The sequence below is a fragment of the Delphinus delphis genome, chromosome 5 (assembly GCF_949987515.2).
Source record: "Delphinus delphis chromosome 5, mDelDel1.2, whole genome shotgun sequence".
Classification (NCBI taxonomy): Eukaryota; Metazoa; Chordata; class Mammalia; order Artiodactyla; family Delphinidae; genus Delphinus; species Delphinus delphis.
In genome coordinates, this window is record NC_082687.1 from 125,018,921 (window position 1) to 125,037,955 (window position 19,035).

Below are 19,035 nucleotides of genomic sequence, written 5' to 3' on the forward strand. Positions count from 1 at the left end.
TAGATTTCTTTCAATCCCTCTTGGGGTAACAAATCTTATGTTCTACTCTTAGATGTCTCTAATCAACATTATCTTACAAGAATCAAAAATAAGATTGTTCTCAGTCAAAAATAAATATATAGGCACCTTATGTCTCACCCCAATAGCCTAGTATATTGATTTCTAAAGAAGGCACTATGAAAACTTCAGTTACTACAGGACCTGCTGTTCAGGGAACTATATTCAATATCTTGTAATAACCTATAAAGGAAAAGAATCTGAAAAAGAAGGTGTGTGTTTGTGTGTGTGTGTGTGTTTGTGTTTGTGTAACTGAATCACCTTGCTGTACAACTGAAACACTGTAAATCAACTATACTTCCATAATAAATAAATAAATACCAAAAGAAGAAGAGATAAGTTACTTAAGAATGTAATTTCCATTTTAACTGTTGTAGCTTAACTAGGATTTTTAAAAATCATAAAAAATATATAAATACATATATTTACATATATATAAAATTTTATATATATATAAATCCACTGTGGTTTTTCCCCCAGTCTGAGGATTACTATGACATGAGACGGCTATATACAATTTTGGGCTCTTCTCTATTTTACAAGGTAAGTTGAAGCTTGAAATTTTTATATATGTCATACTGCTATATGAACAGACCGAAAGTAAATTTTCTCAAATTGTTACAAACATGAAAAATACAGTTATCTCTTTTTCTGTGAATGTAGGTACCATAAAATTAGATCTTAAAACAAGACTTGTACCTACATATTTACAAATACAATAAATATTTCTGGTTTCATTATATTTTAAAGCATTTACAAACGTGTAAGAGAGAAACAGTACTCAAAGAACCAAGTGTATATGAGAGAAGAGCAATACTGCTTTGTTGATTTCCTTTTACAATCATGTGTTTTTTTCCCTTATCTTCAGAAAGTAACTATGCATCTTTCTGGTAAATTTTCTAACATTAAGTAGTTGACTTGCATGTAAAGCAAGTTAAACATCAAATGAATTTAAGTATTTTAATTTTTAAAAAAGATTTTTAAGCACAATATAAAACATATCTAAAGAAGAATCAAACAATACAGAACTGTAAGCAGTGAAAAGTAAGTCTCTCCCCACCTTGACTCCTGCTTCTCCACTTTTCATCTTCAGAATTCAGTGCTTTGGTAATTTTGCCAAATTCTCAGGCTAGTGCTACTTAGAGGTGATCTTGCTTTATGCTAAAGTGTACCTATTATAGACTTAAGTTATCCCAAATACTTGATGTCTAGTTGAAAAAAACATCTATTTTTACTATGTCTTCATTTATTCCATTTGAAACTGGAATATTTTAAGCCAACTGAAGAAATACCTATAAAACTCTTAGAACTGTATTATAGGATTATTGCTTTACGTCACTAGTTGACTTTTATTCTCTGTGGTTAAATTCAAGGGTTATTTGATATGCAGTCATTTGCCTAAGGATGATCTTATTGATATTGCTGTATACTGTCGCCACTATTGCCTACTGCCTTTAGCAGCAAAACAAAGAATTGGTCAGTTGGTAATATGGAGAGAAGTATTTCCTCGACATCACCTCCAACCTTCTGCAGACTCAAACACTGAAGTCTTTCAGGAACCTGAAGGGAGGTATTTTTTGCTAATTGTTGGCTTGGTAAGTTTACCTTAGTTTTTCTTCGGGGTTTTTGTTGTTTTTTTTTTGCCATTTACAGACTAAATAAATACACAAACAAAAATGATAGTTTAAAATTATAAGCATGTCAAATAGTAGTATTCAAACAAAATGTTATGTGCCCTTATTTCTTCTCTTTTGTATCCATTTAATACTCATAGAGAAATATTAATGAAACTCAAGATAAGATTTTAGCAGGTTCTTAAGATCTTTTGTTCCCATTTCTATAAAAACAGAGGTTTTATCTTCTAGTTTGTTTTGGGAAATAGAGAGAGACATGAAAAGAATATAGAACCAGAAACAGAATAAATATGTGATTGTAAATGAAAGGACTACCAATTATTGAGCCTCTTTGAAAGCTACCTTAGGGAATTCCATGTGCCAAAAGTGGCAGTTGATGGTATATCAGGATAAGGCAATGTGAGATTTGTTTTCACAGGTGATCAAGAAGCATTGAGGATAACTAAGAAGGGGAGGGAGGATTTTTCAATAATCATCACACGATTATGCCACATGCCCATATCTGTTTAGTATTCATAAATATATACACGCATGTTACATACAAATATTTTCATGTAGCTAAACCTATATTAATTTGTTTTCTTATAGAGACATTATATGTTGTGTGTACTATTAGAAGCTGGAGGCTGTGCATCCAAAGCTGTTGGGAATCCTGGACCGGACTGTATATATGTGGATCAGGTCAAAACAACTCTTCACCAGCTGGAAGGGATAGATTCCCGCATAAATGAACGGCTAGCCTCTTCTGCAACCCCCTGTTTGTCTTGTGCTGACTGGTTTCTTGCTGGATCACATGAAAAATTAGATAATTTAACAACCTCACCTATCCTCAGTAGGCTACAAGGTACTTCCAAAGTAGCAACCTCTCCAACATGCAGAAGAGCTCTTTTTGGTGACTATTCCCTAAAGACACGTAAGCCCAGTCCATCCAGAAGTGGAGGATCTGACAGTGGTTGTGAAGGTGGAGAAGGTGTTGGCCTGAGTCCCCACACTACAGCATCTCAGGGTTCTGATGGTTCAGAAGAAAGTGGGGCCTTGCTTAAGGTGTGTGTTCATTCAAGTGTGTACGTTCTGGGAGCTAAGCTGTCTCTCCAGTTCTTACTTATAATTGCAAGAGAATTTTTAATGGCAGATACTTCTTCATTTGTACTAGTGGTTTTAGTCACTGTTGGCAAACCAACGATTTAGGACCAAAGAAAGAAGAAAATGTCAAGTAATAAAACATTAGCCCCTTGACAGCTAGGACATCTACTTGACAGTAATTACAAGTAGGGAAACTCTTTAATCCCGCTTTCCATGTTCAACTCTTTCCTTTCTATTCACAGTGGTAACAGAAAACATCCTACTTGTGGGGCATTTGGTGGCTGATCTAATTAAATAGCTAGAAAGTGTTCAGTAGAAACAAAAGAATCAGAAACTTTAAAAAATTAGATAGATAGGTAGATAGATTCGATCTCCTAATTCCAAACAATAGAGCACTCTTGGAGCCCTAAGTGGGTATATTTAGGAAGTACTCACATTGGTGGTACTCATTATCCAAGTCTGTGAAATTGGTAGGAAATACAGGAGGAGGATAAGATAGGATTTGGATAGACTTAAAGAGCCCTGAACAACTCCTAAAAGAAACTGAATTAATCTCTAGGATTCAGCCATTTAACAAATATTGATGGAGCATCTACTATGTGCCAAGGGCTATGCTACACAAAGGAGATAAAAAGATGAGTAAGACGCAGCTCTTGCCTTTGAGGAGTGCAGAGTCTAGAGAGGGGGACAAGTGTGCATACATATAAATTGTAACAAAATTTGGTGATAGCTCCATCATGGCTCCAGTAGAAGGTTTACGGGGAGAACTGTCATGTCTTCCCATGACATGGCTCTCGGGTCACTGTTAGCATAGGATAACCCAAGAAGTACAAGTTGGCATCAAAAATATTTAAAAGAAACATTGCAAAATAGTAAGTAGTTCTCTTAGAAGGATTTTTAGTTTTACGTCATTTCTCCTGTTTGATTCCATTCTTAGATATAAACAGATCTACTTAATAATACTTTTTAGGTCACTAAAAAGAAGTCTACTCTTCCAAATCCATTTCATTCGGGGAACCTGAAAAAGGACCTTTCAGAAAAAGAATTGGATATATATAACACAATGAAGTAAGAAACTTCCTTGTTTTATTCTTTTTCACTTAACTCTATGTCTCCGAGGAAATGTTGCAATGAAAAACTGCTATTCCATAATATATAGAGATTTTATTCAACAAATGTAATTATGATATCTCTTACATATGAAAGGTAATAGCTATGCTATTTCTTTAATATCTTTCATTATACATATAGGAAACATACTCATAAGAAATAAAAAGCATACAAAGTAATACTTCAAAATATGAAAGTTCCCACTTATGTCTCTTCCACAGGTAACCTCCCTTTTGTGTGTCTAGTTTTTACATTAGAGTTTACTATTTTTAGACTCTGGTGGATGCTGTGTTTTTGCAGATAGTCCTCAGCCCCAGATACTCATTCCCAGTGCTTGAGAGTCACGGCTGCTAATGGCTCATGCATGGCTGAGTCCCTCCCCTGGCCTTGTCCTATGTGGAAGTTTACTGACTCCACCAAGGTTACAACCTCTCTCTAGGAGTAGCCTACATCTAATGACTAATAGATAAGTAAGTACAAAGGCTTGGCCCCTACTTTAATTCAGGACAACTCTAAAAGGCCATCCAAGCTTCAGCGTTCCCAGTGGTATCTGTTGAGACGTCTGTCTCAACTGCGGCATGGTTCAACTTCTCCCATTGCTCAGTCCTTCAGTCTTACCCCCACAGGTGTTGTTTCCAAGCATCCTCCCTGATAAACTTCCTCCCTGCATATCTCCTGATCAGAGTCTGAGGCCAGAGAACTGAGTCTGTGACACCCTCTTTAGAAAACAGGTAAAACCTCAAATTTACAGTAAGTAGGGAATTCTGGTGTAAAAGGAACTAAGTGAGAGGAGCATGTTTAACAGCTTAACTATTAAAATATGAAATGTTACATATTTACTTCTTGTTGGGCAAGAACAAGAGCACTGTTATGTGGTGACAAGCTGGTCTTCCTGAGCTTCATCTGCTATTTAATTACGATGTCATGCATGGTATCAACTTGTGTAGAAAAGTCAATTGCACACTTTTTTTTTTTTTGGCCGTACCACGCAGCTTGTGGGATCTTAGTTCCTTAACCAGGGATCGAACCCTCACCCTCAGCAGTGAAGTGCAGAGTCCTAACCACTGGACCACCAGGGCATTCCCTCAATTGCACACTTTTATTTGAACAAGTAGACATATACAAATAGAATTCCCATTAAAAAAAACAAGTTCAGAGCTACCGCCTTCTTGATCGTTGAAACATTTTATAATAAGTTCAAATACATATCTCACAGAGTTGTCAGGAAAAGCCGTTTTCCTGAAGTCAGGGCAAAATCAAGGTAATTTGTCTACATAAAATAATACACTGGAAATATTGATATAATGTGTTAAAATTTGGAATTTAATGCCTTCCAATATGATGTTTAATTTTTTAATAGTTAAAAATGTTTTTTAATCAAGGAAATCTAAATCAAACCTTTGTTGGAAGCCTGAAATACCTTCCACAAACCCTAGTTTTCCATTTAACAAAAACTACTGCTCTGAATTTTTATTACCTCCATATCTTATTTTTTAAATATATATGTATGTTATTTGGGCTTTATCTCTAGTAAAAAGAAACTCTTTTTCCAACTTTATAACTTAAGTTTATATTATAACTTAACATAAATGTGTAATTATGTTAAATTAAGCATAAAGTCATATGTGATGTAAATCATAGGCTCTCCTATTTAAAAGGATGCTACAGATGCATATTTATTCTATTAACATGGAAAGATCTTCAAACTATGTAGTTAATTTTAAAAGTGTGATATAAACCAGTGTGTAATATATTATCCTAATTTGTACTTGTTTTTGTAAAATAAAAATATATAACATACTGAAAACAATCATATACAGAAAACATTTCATTCAGTAACCAAATCCTATCCATTCTGCATGGATTCAACCCCTAATGATCCTACCCTAGATCAAGCTCCTATTCTCTCACCTGGTTGTATTGCAATGGGCTCCCAACTCCCAGCCTACCCTGAATCCATTCTCTGCTGTAGGAGTGACCTTTCTGAAGAACTAATCTGATTTAATCTACATTTTTTTGAACAAATATTTGTCTTCCCAGTGAGTAATTGCTTGTTTGATGATTTTTAAACTTTTGGTTTATACACTGAGTGAGTTAATACACACTGAGTTGATTTATGGTTTTCAAGCACTAGACCTACTCATTTTGTCATGGGGTTGTTTTCAGAGAAAATTAAAGAAGTTAACACAAATGTTAATTCTAAACTTCCCTAAATAGGAATCTTATTAATTAATGATTCCTATTAAGAATTAATGATTCTTCTTAAGAATCATTTCTGTTCTATACCTTTTCTTGAATTTGGTGACCTCAGGATTAAAATGTATGTTTTAAATTATTTTCCTTTTTGAATAATTATAATTTTTTTCATTTTGATTATTTTTTACTTGATTGAAAAAATATCCGCCACCAGTATTAATGAGCCAAACACCCTATGGAAAAGTATGAGAAAAATTTGTAGATGACCTCCTTCCCTGCCTATCCCTGGTCTCTAAAGAGAACCAAGAGCATTAGTTAGTGATCAAAAGTTATTCTGATCTTGCTGCCTAAGTAACAGTTTAACAGGAATTTGGTTATCATGGATGATTGAGGCAGTATTTAGGCTAAGAGCTGAAATATGCCTTTGCTTTGCCTCTTTGCTTCCAGCTATGGCTGGAAGAAAAATCAACTAAATGAATTTTTTTAATAGACATTAGAATGAGAATAGAGCAGCCTGAGTGAGATGCAGCTGGGGAATTGCTGTCCATATATTTAAAGATTGCCAATCAGGAAAAAGCAAGGTATAGTGGAGCAGAGTCAGTTAAGCTCTGACACTTAGCTATGTGACCTCAAACAAGTTAATCCAAGTCCTCTGAACATTGATTTCCTCACGGTTGAAATGAGGATAGTAATGTTTAATATCTTACAGGGTCATTATGAGAATTAAGTCTAAGGTATTTTAAAGCATCTACCCTGGAACATAGAAGACATTCAGTATATGATAACTATTGCCATTATTTCACTGTTGCCGTTATTGTTGCTCTTTAGCTCTTCTTACTGCTGGTAGAAATAAGCAGTATTTATAGGTTCTGCTGGCCTGTCTGAGATCTCAGTAGGGGAAGAAAGGATGGAGAAGAAGAATGGAGAAGTGAAAATAGTAAGAGAACATAGAAGAGAAGGAAGACTGTAATGATAAGAAGTAGTAGAATACTTCTAGCAATTGCCATGGTATTCTAGAATATTAACTCAGCTTTGCAGTTGGTACTAATAATTTTATTTTTCTTCAGGATCATCAGTTTGACTATCGTGGGAAGAGACTTTAATGCTACTAACTGAAAAGCTTAGTTTATTGGAAGGTATTTTTATTTGTGGTCCACGCTAGACATACCTTGTTTATGGCTTGTAGATATCTGGCCCAGACATGGGCTGAGTTATTCATTACCAACCATGGAAAAAGAGGAGTTTAGCCAGTTTGGGTTGTTTAGCAAAGGGATGATTAAGTTACCTGCAAACGAATTGGTGTTTATTTATCCTTGCATAACATGTAGTGTTTGCCTCCATTAAGGGAATTGACAATAACCCTAGCCTGTATTTCAGATAAGGAGGAAGAAGGAATTCAATGTTTGGCCTAGTTTCCCTTCCCTAATTACACTCCTAATATTCTATTGTAGTTAAAAGCTTGTTAGATGTCTACAGCATTCAAAATGAAGCAACATTTTTAAGTTTACTTCTAATATCTTTTTTTTTCTTTTCAAGATTGACATCTGGTCCTGAGAACACACTTTTCCACTATGTCGCTTTAGAAACAGTGCAAGGGATCTTTATTACTCCTACCCACGAAGAGGTGGCACAGCTAAGTGGCTCTATCCATCCTCAGCTGATAAAAAATTTCCATCAGTGTTGTCTCTCCATTCGTGCAGTTTTCCAACAGACACTGGTTGAAGAGGTAGGGCACTGCTATAAATATAATTTTCTGCCAGTTTATTTCCAGACCTCTAAATATTCTCTCTAAAACTCTTTAATCAATATGTCCAGCAATGACTATTTTCATTTATTTTTTTTAACAGTCATTCCATCTACCTTGAATGCCAAAGGGTCATATTCACTGTACTTAACTTTAAAACTTTGTTTCATAATTCTGAGTTTGACGTCCCAGATTACTATTTCAGGAAACGGTGGACCTGTGTGTTTTCTGTAGCAAAGTAGAACATAGTTTGTAATGTAAACTTGCCTCCCATATTTGACCCAACCATTTCTCGGACAGTTATCTCTACCACTTGGTAACTGATAATTCTTTAAGTATTCAACCAGCAGGATAAGGTATTTTGGAACAAAATGGAATAAAGTGTAGCAGTAGGTGCAATACTGTTATGTTTCAGCCACTTGGTTGCTTGCTTGCTTGCTTTTCAATCCAGGATGAAGTTTCATTTAATATTGTACCTCTGGATAAGTAGTAATGTTGTATACAATTAAAATATCAATTAGATAGTTTTAATAGCAGGGAAAGATAAATATTGATTTCTTGAAAAGGATAAACATGCAGAAGTTTATTTGTGACTGGTCAAACATCATACTGCCAAAAAAAAAAAAAAAAAAACCTCCCTGAAGAATGATTGTAATGCACATAGCAATACGTGTACTAAGGATGCTAAATTTGTGAACAATTTAGGCTTAAAGGTAGAAGAACATTGGGCTGGGAGTAAGGAATCCTGGACTGAGCCTTATTAACTCTTCCTATTTTCTCATCTATAAAGTGAGTGAGCTGAATTATATCATCTCTTAGGACTCATTCAGCAGTAAAATTCTTTGTCTTACAGGATTTCTTCTTCGAGCTATCAGAAATTGGTATTCAACAAAATGTTATATTTGACTATATATCTCTATGTGCTTTGCATTCTTAGGCTCCTCCTTTCCTGTTTAACATATTGATAGATTCTATAAGGTTTATTTCATTAACTTATTTAGTAATATTTGGTAATATAAATTAGGCTTCCCCATATTATTTAAATATTGAGGTACCTACTACACACCAGATACTACTCAAGATGCTGGGGATACAGCAGTGAACAAAACAAAGTCTCTTTCCTCATGAAGCCTGTATTCTAACAGGGGAGGCTAATGAATTAGCAAGCAGTGTAATATATCAGGTAGGGTAAGTTTCAAGAGGAGTAATAAAACAGAGTAAGGTTGAGAGGTGGGGGTAACTATTTTGGAAGATGCCTCTGATCATGTCAAGTAATATTTGAACAGAGACCTGAATAAAGTGAGGGACCAAGCCATGTGGCAGATGTGGAGGCACAGCTTCCAGGCAGAAGGAACAGCAAGTACAAAGCCACAGAGGTAGGGTGGCTGAGACAGCCCTGTAATGGGCTGAGTAGGGAGAAGACTGGTAGGAGTTGAGATGGCAAAGGTAGCAGGGCCAGGTCATGCATGGCCCAATAGATTAGGGAGTCTGGGCTTTGTTTAGAAGAAGATGGGAGGTTCTTGGGCAATTCTGAGCAGAGCAGGGACATGACATGATCCTTAGTTTTGAAAGGATCACTCATGCTACTGTGAACGAGCTTGTAGGGTAGAGAAGGTGGAGGCAGGGACCAGTTAGGAGCTGTGGAAACTCTCAAAGCAAGAAGTCAGTGGCCTCTGGATCTTGAATATATTTTGGAGGATGAGCCAAAAGGATTTGCTGATGTCTTAAATAAGTATTTTGAGAGAAAGAGCAGAATCAAGGATCACTCCACTGTTTTGGCCTGAGCTTTACAAAAAGTCTTTATATTCCAAATGAGTCACTGGTTTGCTAATGATTTGATCAGTGGGAAATTTAGAGTATGCTTTAGAGGAAGAGACAATACTGCTTTAAGTATATGTGTTTTAAGTATATTACAAAATCATCTATTCATTTAGTAACTCATTAGTAATCTGTTCATCAAGCACCTACTGTGTACCAAGCACAGCTGCTTTCAAAGAATACAAAGATGAATAGCATATTTTGTCTGCCCTGGAAAAGAGATTTTAATGTACTGGGAAAAACAAACCTATAAACTGCTGATATAATATAGTATAACTACTAATAAGGTAGGGCTATGAACAAAATGTTCCCTTGGAGAGTCAAGAGAGACTTTATCCGTGAAGTCTCTTTTAGGAGATGGTGTTTCAAGTAAGTATGAGGGGACTTCCCTGGTGGCACAGTGGTTAAGAATCGGTCTGCCAGTGCAGGGAACACAGGTTCGAGCCCTGGTCCCAGAAGATCCCATATGCCGCGGAGCAGCAAAGCCCGTGCGCCACAACTACTGAGCCTGTGCTCTGGAGCCTGCGAGCCATAACTACTGAGCCTGTGCACCACAACTACTGGAGCCCGTGCTCTGCAACAGGAGAAGCCACAGCAATGAGAAACCCGCGCACCGCAACAAAAAGTAGCCCCCGCTCGCCGCGTGCAGCAACGAAGACCCAACGCAGCCAAAAATAAATAAATAAACAAATAAATAAATGTATAAAAAATAATAATAAAGTAAGTATGAGGAAGAATAGAAATTTTCCTGCAGGTAAAGAGAAGAATGTCATTGCAGGCACTTAAAGTATTATGATCAACCAATTCAAATCTATATATAAAACGTTTTAAAGTAACATTATTAATACCAGTTAATATTAATAATACCTATTAATTTACAGAAGAAGAAAGCACTAAATGGTGGAGATCATTCAGGTTCTACAAATTCAGTGTCTTCTCTCAACCCTGTGAAAGAACATGGTGTATTGTTTGAATGCTCACCTGAAAACTGGACTGATCAGAGAAAAACACCACCAGTTATGGCTTACTGGGTAGTAGGGTAAGTGGAAAAAAATATTAAAAAGTGACAGAAAAGTGGTAATGGAGATAAACATGTTCAGATATAGGCATGGAATTATTAATCTAACTATAATATTTTAATGTATTTTAGAATTTTACTTTATTTCCTAAGTATCTCCTTTAAATTACTCCCAACTCTTTTTCTGTTACCAAAAAAAAGAAGAAAACTTATTCAGTTATCTTACAAAATTGTATTAGTCATACACTAAAAGGTAATGAGTCCACACTTTCACTGCTATTTCCTTCTCTCTGTCCCTACTTCTTTTTTTTTTTTTTTTTTTTTTTTTGCGGTACGCGGGCCTCTCACTGTTGTGGCCTCTCCCGTTGCGGAACACAGGCTCTGGACTCACGGGCTCAGCGGCCATGGCTCATGGGCCCAGCCACTCCACGGCATGTGGGATCTTCCTGGACCGGGGCATGAACCCGTGTCCCCTGCATCGGCAGGCGGACTCCCAACCACTGCGCCACCAGAGAAGCCCCTGTCCCTACTTCCTTTCTTCCCTCTCTCCTCCTTTCTTTCCCTCTCCTCTTCCCCTCTCCTTCTCCTACCCCCAACTAACTACAAGACCCTGCCCTCCCTGGCCCCTGCCCACCTGTCTGTTTCCACCTCCTGTCACTCTCTTCCTCCGTCCGCTGTGCACAGTTACATTGGATGGGGGATGGTCTACTTCTTCACCTTTGCATATCTGGCTCCTGGGTATTCAGACCAGTGCTAGCATGCTATCCCCTGTTAAAGAGACAAGCCATGATCTCTTGCCCACAATAAAGTGGCTACTTGGTTATTCTCTATCGCCGCTTTATTCTTAATTTTCTTGTTTGTTTATGATCTTTCACCCCCTCACTAGAATGTCAGCTTTATGAGGTCAGGAATTGATCTGTCTTGTCCACCACTGGCACCTGCAACAGCACCTGGCACACAGTCACTTGATAAATATGTAAGGATTTAGTAAATGGAGCTGTGCTTGGCAAAATGTGGTGGTGGGTAGGTGGACTGGCAAACGCAAAGCTAAACACAGTCATTGCATCTGATGGTCTTACATCTAGCAGAAGAAATATGAAACATGCTTAAATACCTATGTATATATGGATGCATATTCTATGGAGATAGAGAGAAAGATACTGGCTATGTATAATAAATGAGGTAATACAACCAAACACTCTGGGAATTCCGAGGAAGGGGGGCAAATCTAAGCTGAGATTATAAAGAAAGGCTTAGAGGTTCCATTGATCTGCTTTAGAAAATGAATTGGATTTGGATAGAGCATCCTAGGAAAAGGATGGGATGAATAAAGATCCAAACAAGGGAAATCATAAGGCATGGCAGTGAGTAGACTGGTTTGCTAGAATGGTAGGGGAATAGCATATGCAAAGATGAAGTGAAAGATCAAGCTGGAAAGCTAAGTTAGGACCACTGCAGAGAGCTTTCAATTCCTGACTAAGGAATTGAATTTTGAAGGAAATATTGAGCCACTGACAGTTCTTTGAGTTGCGGTAGAGAATTGGTGGAGGAATGAGCACAGAGTAAGGTGGGACTAATGTTACTGGACACCTATCATATAGTACTAAGCTGTATGACAAACGCTTTACAAAGGTTATCCAAAGCAGTAATTCCCATGTGCTGGTCCACGGGATTTATAATCACCTGAGTCACTTATTAAAATCAGAGATGCCTGCACCCCACCCCAGACCTACTGAACCATAATCTATGGGAGTGGGACTCTGTATGTTTAGTAAGCTCACTTGAGATTCTGATGTGTAACCAACCAAGCCTGGGAGCATCAGCATGATCAAAACTCAGTGTAGTGTGATCAGAGCTGTGCTATTGGAAGATCAAGCTGGGAACAGCGTATGAAAACAGTGTGGACACAGGAGAGAACAGAGATAAGAAGACCAGTTAGGCACACATGCAGGTGTACAGTGGAGCCTTAACTACATTCACAATTGGAATTGAAAAAAATCAATAGGTGTTGAATTATGACGTTGCTGATCTATGTAGAATAGAGAAGTTTAAGGCAGTCACGCAAAACTACACCTGATTTAAATGGCTTGATTTGTATACATTAGTATTGATTAAATAGACTAAAATTTTAACTCTTTAAGACAATCAAAGTTTCAATGTTAATCCCAATTCAATATCTAATAACTATTGTACTTAAAATGATGGTACACCATTGGCTGTATTGTAATAATAATGACTACATTTAATACTTTAAAACTGAGGGACATGATTATACATATTGATAAAATAGGCTTTTACACTCTGGCAAAATAAACATAATTGACCTAAGGCATATATTATTTATTTTATAATAAATCTAGCTGCATTTCCCCCTACTGTAGATTTAGATAAGTGGTTTTGAATTTACCACTTATTCTTTCAGAAACAAAAAAATTAAGTAAAATAAATTGAAGAGTTGGAGTCTTTTTCCTTTGTTTTTTGTTTTTGGAATTTCTGAAATGAGTGTGTTCTTTTCCTCTACAGGAGGCTCTTTCTTCATCCCAGACTTCAAGAACTTTACGTCTGTTTTCATGACTCAGTCACAGAAATTGCCATTGAAATGGCTTTTAAATTGTTCTTTGGATTAACCTTGTAGCTGTGTTTTCTTGTTGTACAGCAGCACTGCACAGACCATAAAGTAGTGTTAGAACTGCTGAAATCCATTCACAAAGAGATAAGGTTTAACTTCTTTCCTCTGTTCAATACTGAACCTAAGATTGTTAAAGACTGAGATGATATGCTGCTGGATTTGATGCACTAAATCTTTTTGTGAGACTTTTGAAGAAGATACTTGATCAAAATATGAAGAAGGGATTGTTAACTTATTTCCATTTTGGTATATACCATTAATTTATTTACTAGTTTGAAATACTGTGATGTGTTTTATGTAAAATTAATATAGGAATGTTTATCTGGGAAAAATACCCAATTCGTTGTATATTTTTCTTAAGACTAATATTGATATCTGGCGAAACAATCATGAAATTGGGAGGAGGTGACCAGGTTCTGTAACTGATTAGTGCTGTGACCATGAGCAAGTTGTTGTACCTCTGTGAGCTCAGAGTTTTCATGTACAAATGAAATGATTGCTTTGAGGTGTCTAAAGACCCTCTTAAGTATAAAATGTGCAATTTTTTCCCTCTTGCCTATTGTTTGGTACCTAAATTTGTAATGTCCAAGTACTGATTCCTTCTTAGATCAGATACTTTTTTTTAGTTTAGGTGTTTTAGTAGATACCTCACAGTGGGGGAAGAGAGGAGTGAAAATTAAACTTTTTTTATTTATTTGATTTTCTTTACTCTTCCAGGTCAATTCTATTTTGACTAGGATATATTTTTTTTAACTATTTGTCCATAAACTTTCATTGTTTTTCTCTTTGTTGAAATATATTCAGGTATACACACACATTTTATGCAAGTTCATGAATTTTGGGAAAGTTGTATGTAAACCTTTTTTAAAAACCTAATCATGTTGAAAACACTGAAAAAGCTGACTAAAGAAATTCTATGGCGACTTTTTTTGTTCAATACAAATTTTTGCCTTACAGGTATGGATCATTATGTATTGGGTTTTCCCAAAGGGGGACATTTTAATGAACAATAGTTTACTTGACTTTGAGTAGACAAAGAAAAGTACTAAGATGAGAATTTTCATTGGCTGTCAGAATTTGGTGATTGAAAGAAAGGAAGAACATGACAATTCTTAATTGACATTTACCCAATGATTCTATTGAAGTCTCAGATGCCCCCAAGACTTTAAAATACTGGGTTCTTTATCCTTCAGGACTTAACTTTGGAAGGCAAATTATGTCGGCACATCTAAAGCCAGTCCCTTGCCTTTCCCCTACCTCAACCGTGAGACCTCCAGCTTACTCTGAATTAACTGCAAAATGTAGTGAATGCACATTTGAAACATTTGGTCTTAGAAGAAACACTATTATTCCTCTGTCATGAGTTTAAGAGATTTTCACCCAGTCGTTTAAGATGCAAACCACTATACTTGTCCCATTAGTGACTTGTGGGCCTTAATTTTGGCATTCAAAACAGGGAAAGAAACTTTGGTTCTTGAAATGTAGAAAATGGCTTGCAATATCCTCCCCCTTAAGATTATAATATTGGTCAAATGGTAGATAGACTCTTTACTACTGTCTTAGGACTGCTTGTGTACATATATAGGTATTGAGGTATTATTTAAAAGTATTTAGTAAATGTCTTAAATTTCTTGATATGTCCTCCAAAACAGCATGAGCTATTTTTAATACTGGGAATTATTTATAAATGCAGCTATTGACCATCTCAGATTTTCAAACAGACTGAACTAAGACTTGGGATTTTACCATCAGGAACTTTTTGTTTCATTTAATGAAATTTTGGTTTGTTGAACTGCTTTCCTGGTGTCAAAGAATCATGAGACCACCATTTAATAACTGAAATAAAAAGACAAAGCAGACTACTGATGGTAATAAGGGCGAAGTCATTTGCAACATTGTAGATGTGCTCTGTAATGACCATGTTGCAGAGACATTACATTTTTAAGAAATAAAACTAAACATTATCTTGGCTTTTATCTCTAAATGGATATCAAAATAAGCATTATAAGTTAACTTAGCTGCCCATTTTTCCATATATGTTCAGACTCACATCTGAACACACATAATCAGATCAGTCTGATTATTAGACAAGAAGTGCCTATCTGCCATTTTATTAAATAAAGAGGGACAAAGAATATTTTAGCAGATATAGAAGCATTCTTAAGTTGGAGTTTATTAGCATCCTGCAAAAGTTCTTTTTTACCAAAGACTGTAATGCAAAAGCCTATATAACCAGCATTTAAAAAAAAAAAAAAAAAGTCAAGTGCTGTCTTACCACCATCACATATTTTTTAGCCCCACAAAATTACATTTTAGCTTCTAACCCCTTTCTCTTTCTTTATCACTCTTTGTTTCTTTTGGTCAGGTTAGAGAAGAGAATGTTTCTTATTTGTGCCAAGGGACCCTTGATGGTGATGCATGCTGGCAAGATAGTAAATTTGCAGTGCCTGCTTTTTTATATTTCTAATACAAATGGGAAAGGCTATGAAATCAATTTACTAGGTTTGTCCACTTTGAACATTCCTGAAAATAATATTGTGAATAATCATGTGTTGTCTGTGTGATTTCCCTCTAAATAGTGCCTGGCATATGCTATGTGCTATAAAAGTGTTAGCTGCTACTACTACTACTACTACCACCACCACCATTTATTATTATTATTATTAAATATCCACTGGTTGAAAACCATGGAGTCAGCTAAATCATACCTTCTACTGTACAAAATTTTGGAAAGCTAAGAAAAAGTATTCTGCACTAAACACTTCTAAAACGATGACTTATACTTTGGATATTTTAAAATATATTATTGAATGTTACTAAAACTTTAATCTGTATACTAAACTGTGTGGAAATAATTTAATTTTGTAGAGTTATACTTCTATATTCTATATAATTGAAGATATTTTTATACTATATTGATAGTTTTTAATAAAGATGGTTTAGAGGTTTGTTTGCAGTTGTGTTGCCTTTTTGTCCGTTCATCCTACCCTACAAACATTTATTACATTTCTGCTCTGTACCAAGCACTGTTCTGGATGCCAGAGATACAGCAGTGAACAAAACAGCTAAAAATCCCTACCCCCATAGAGCTTATGTTCCCGTGGGGGAGGTAGACCACAAGTAACACAAATAAGTAACTATGTTGACAAAAGCTAAGAGAAAGAAAAAAGTGAAGCAAGAAAATAAGATATGAGGTGTGGGAGACAGGGTGGCCAGGGAAAGTGCTGAGGTGATCCCACATCTCAAGTAAGTGAGGAAACTAACCAAGCTGATTGCCAAGGAAAGAAGAGTGAACAGTGCAAAGGCCCTGAGACTCTATACTTTTAATATCAACATATAAATCACCAGAACTTTTTTCATTCCCTAAATCAGTAAATAAAATACAATGCAGCAAATTAAAATAAACATTTTCAGTTATATCTATTGAAAAGAGCTGATTCAGAGCTCTTAATAGGGTTAAAAAAAAAAAAGCTACACTTCTAAGTACTTTCACTTTTGCTGTCTCCTAACAAAGAATACATGTCAAAAGTAAGCTAGAGGATATCATAAAGGAATATGCTATGAACATGTCAACTACGGGGTCAAATGTCAGGGGAGAGGGGCAAGGGAGGCAAGAAAGGAAGGGACAGAAAATTGCCCTGGCAGAAGACTTGCTTTTGCGGCCTCCGAGATACTACGTTCCCTGTGACCAGAGATGGTTCTGTTGACCTCTCTTAGCACCTTAAAAAGACGGTCTGGCTTGGAGTGTGGTTCAGGCAATTCACCCTTTAAATTTCTCCCTAAGTCCTCCGAATTACCTTAAAAGAGAATGAAACATTTCATTTTTCAGATTTTTGCAGATAAAATGCCCATCATTTCTTGAATTTGCAATGGGTTTCACAAAGGATTTTGAAGTCAACACAATGAGAAAACTTTAAATTTTTCAAGCTAGGAATAATTAATGCAATTGCTTCAGAAAGATTAATCTGGCAGCAGCATGTAAAATGTAGAGACTCAGGCTGAAAAACCAGCTGAGTCAAATAAGCCACTATGGAAAGGAAGGTAGCACCAAACATGGTACCAGTAGGACTTGCCAACTAGCTTTACGTGAGGTAATCAAAATATTAACAGAATTCCTGCTCTGGAATCCTTCTGGCCTAAATATTTGTTTTTTTATTAGTGACAGGTACTATTAAAAGAGTTCGGACACACTTAAGATAATAAAGAAATGTAACCTCAAGTTCAAAAAAGCCAGTAACTCATCTCACATTTTATAGATGTGTTTCAAGACTGCAAGTCCTACAGAGTAAGAGATGATAAGATGGAATCTTCCTTTATCAGAAACCATCAAACAAGCTGTAAAGATGAATCAGGAATATATTCTTTTATTAATAATACTAAGACATTATTTGCCTGTTTCACTCATTAGCGTACAGTGGAGTTCTCCACCAGCTACATGTTGTGTGATATTGCAGCAAATGGAATGCAAAAGCAGCTATGTGCCAATGCAGGCGACACAGGTTCGAGCCTTGGTCTGGGAAGATCCCACGTGCCGTGGAGCAACTAAGCCTGTGTACCACAACTACTGAGCCTGTGCTCAAGAGCCGATGAGCCATAACTACTGAGCCCGAGTGCCACAACTACTGAAGCCCAGGTGCCTAGAGCCCATGCTCCGCAACAATAGGAAGCCCATGGGCAGCAACGAAGACCCAATGCAGCCAAAATTTAATTATTCCTAAAAAAGGAAGAAAAGAAAATACAAGGCTTAAAAAAAAAAAAATCTAAAAAAAAAAAAAGAATTACCTGGGGAATTCAAATTCAAATACAGACACCAGGGTTCACTTCTAGATATCCTGATTTAACAGGACCTAAGCCAATCATCAGTTAGACTAAACACTCCCCCACTCCCCACCTTTGAGTGTGCAGTCTGGCTTGAGCACCACTGCTCTATACAGAATTACCAATTTAAATAAAATACAGGAGAAAGAGGAACATCTTGTGTTATGGGGTGCAGTCAGTAAAACCAGACAGTGACTAGACAAATGACCCCTGCTAAATTAGACGAGCAGAAATTAAAGCAATTTCTAACAGAAGGTGTAAGGCAGTGGTCCTCAACCTTTTTGGCACCAAGGCCCAGTTTCATGCAAGACAATTTTTCCGAGGACAGGGAAGCTGGGGATGGTTCAGGCAGTAAGGCCAGCGATGGTTCAGGCGGTACTTCCAGCGATGGGGGGCGGCAGATGAAGCTTCGCTGGATAGCCCGCTGCTCACCCCCTGCTCTGCCGCAGGGTTCTTAACAGGCGCCGTCCCAGTACCTGGCCTAAGGGTTACCCTGGGAACTAAAACTAAACTCGGTTAATCCCACACAGTTGGTTTATTGCTCTGTCCTGGTTTGGGCTACTAAATTTCCTTATACAGAACTGGTTTTCCCGCGACCGTTCCCGCACCTTCCTGGGTCAGAACCCACTGGCCTCCTAGCCCTGCCTGCCGCAAGGACAGCCCCGCACCAACACTTGCCAAGACACTTTAAGAGACTTGCACCACGCGGAGTAGCCACGTGTCGGGAGTCACGTGGCCGGCACCGGGTGGCGGAAGGCGGTTGGAGGCGCCTGCGCAGCTCCGCACCCCCGGCGCGCTGGTTTCCCGGCGTGCTGAGCGCCGTTTTCCAGACGGGACGACGCTGAAGCGGTTTTTGGCTTCCCTTCGTCCGTCTCCCCCGCTCTCGTTTTGAGCTTCTGCTGCCCGATTTTACGTCCATCGTCCCACC

The 19,035-nt window shown here is 37.1% G+C and overlaps 1 protein-coding gene across 1 annotated transcript in view; it reads left to right on the forward strand.

Annotated features, from left to right (window-relative positions):
* The window catches only part of INTU (inturned planar cell polarity protein), a 70,663-nt gene extending 54,435 nt beyond the window's left edge, over positions 1 to 16,228 (forward strand). Inside the window, exons 10-16 of the mRNA XM_060012961.1 lie at positions 538 to 600; positions 1,431 to 1,652; positions 2,280 to 2,735; positions 3,745 to 3,842; positions 7,617 to 7,806; positions 10,524 to 10,681; positions 13,184 to 16,228. Coding sequence (XP_059868944.1) covers positions 538 to 600; positions 1,431 to 1,652; positions 2,280 to 2,735; positions 3,745 to 3,842; positions 7,617 to 7,806; positions 10,524 to 10,681; positions 13,184 to 13,295 — 1,299 coding nt within the window. The 3' untranslated portion in view covers positions 13,296 to 16,228. The remainder of the gene's footprint in view (positions 1 to 537; positions 601 to 1,430; positions 1,653 to 2,279; positions 2,736 to 3,744; positions 3,843 to 7,616; positions 7,807 to 10,523; positions 10,682 to 13,183) is intronic.
* The last annotated feature ends 2,807 nt before the right edge of the window (positions 16,229 to 19,035 follow it).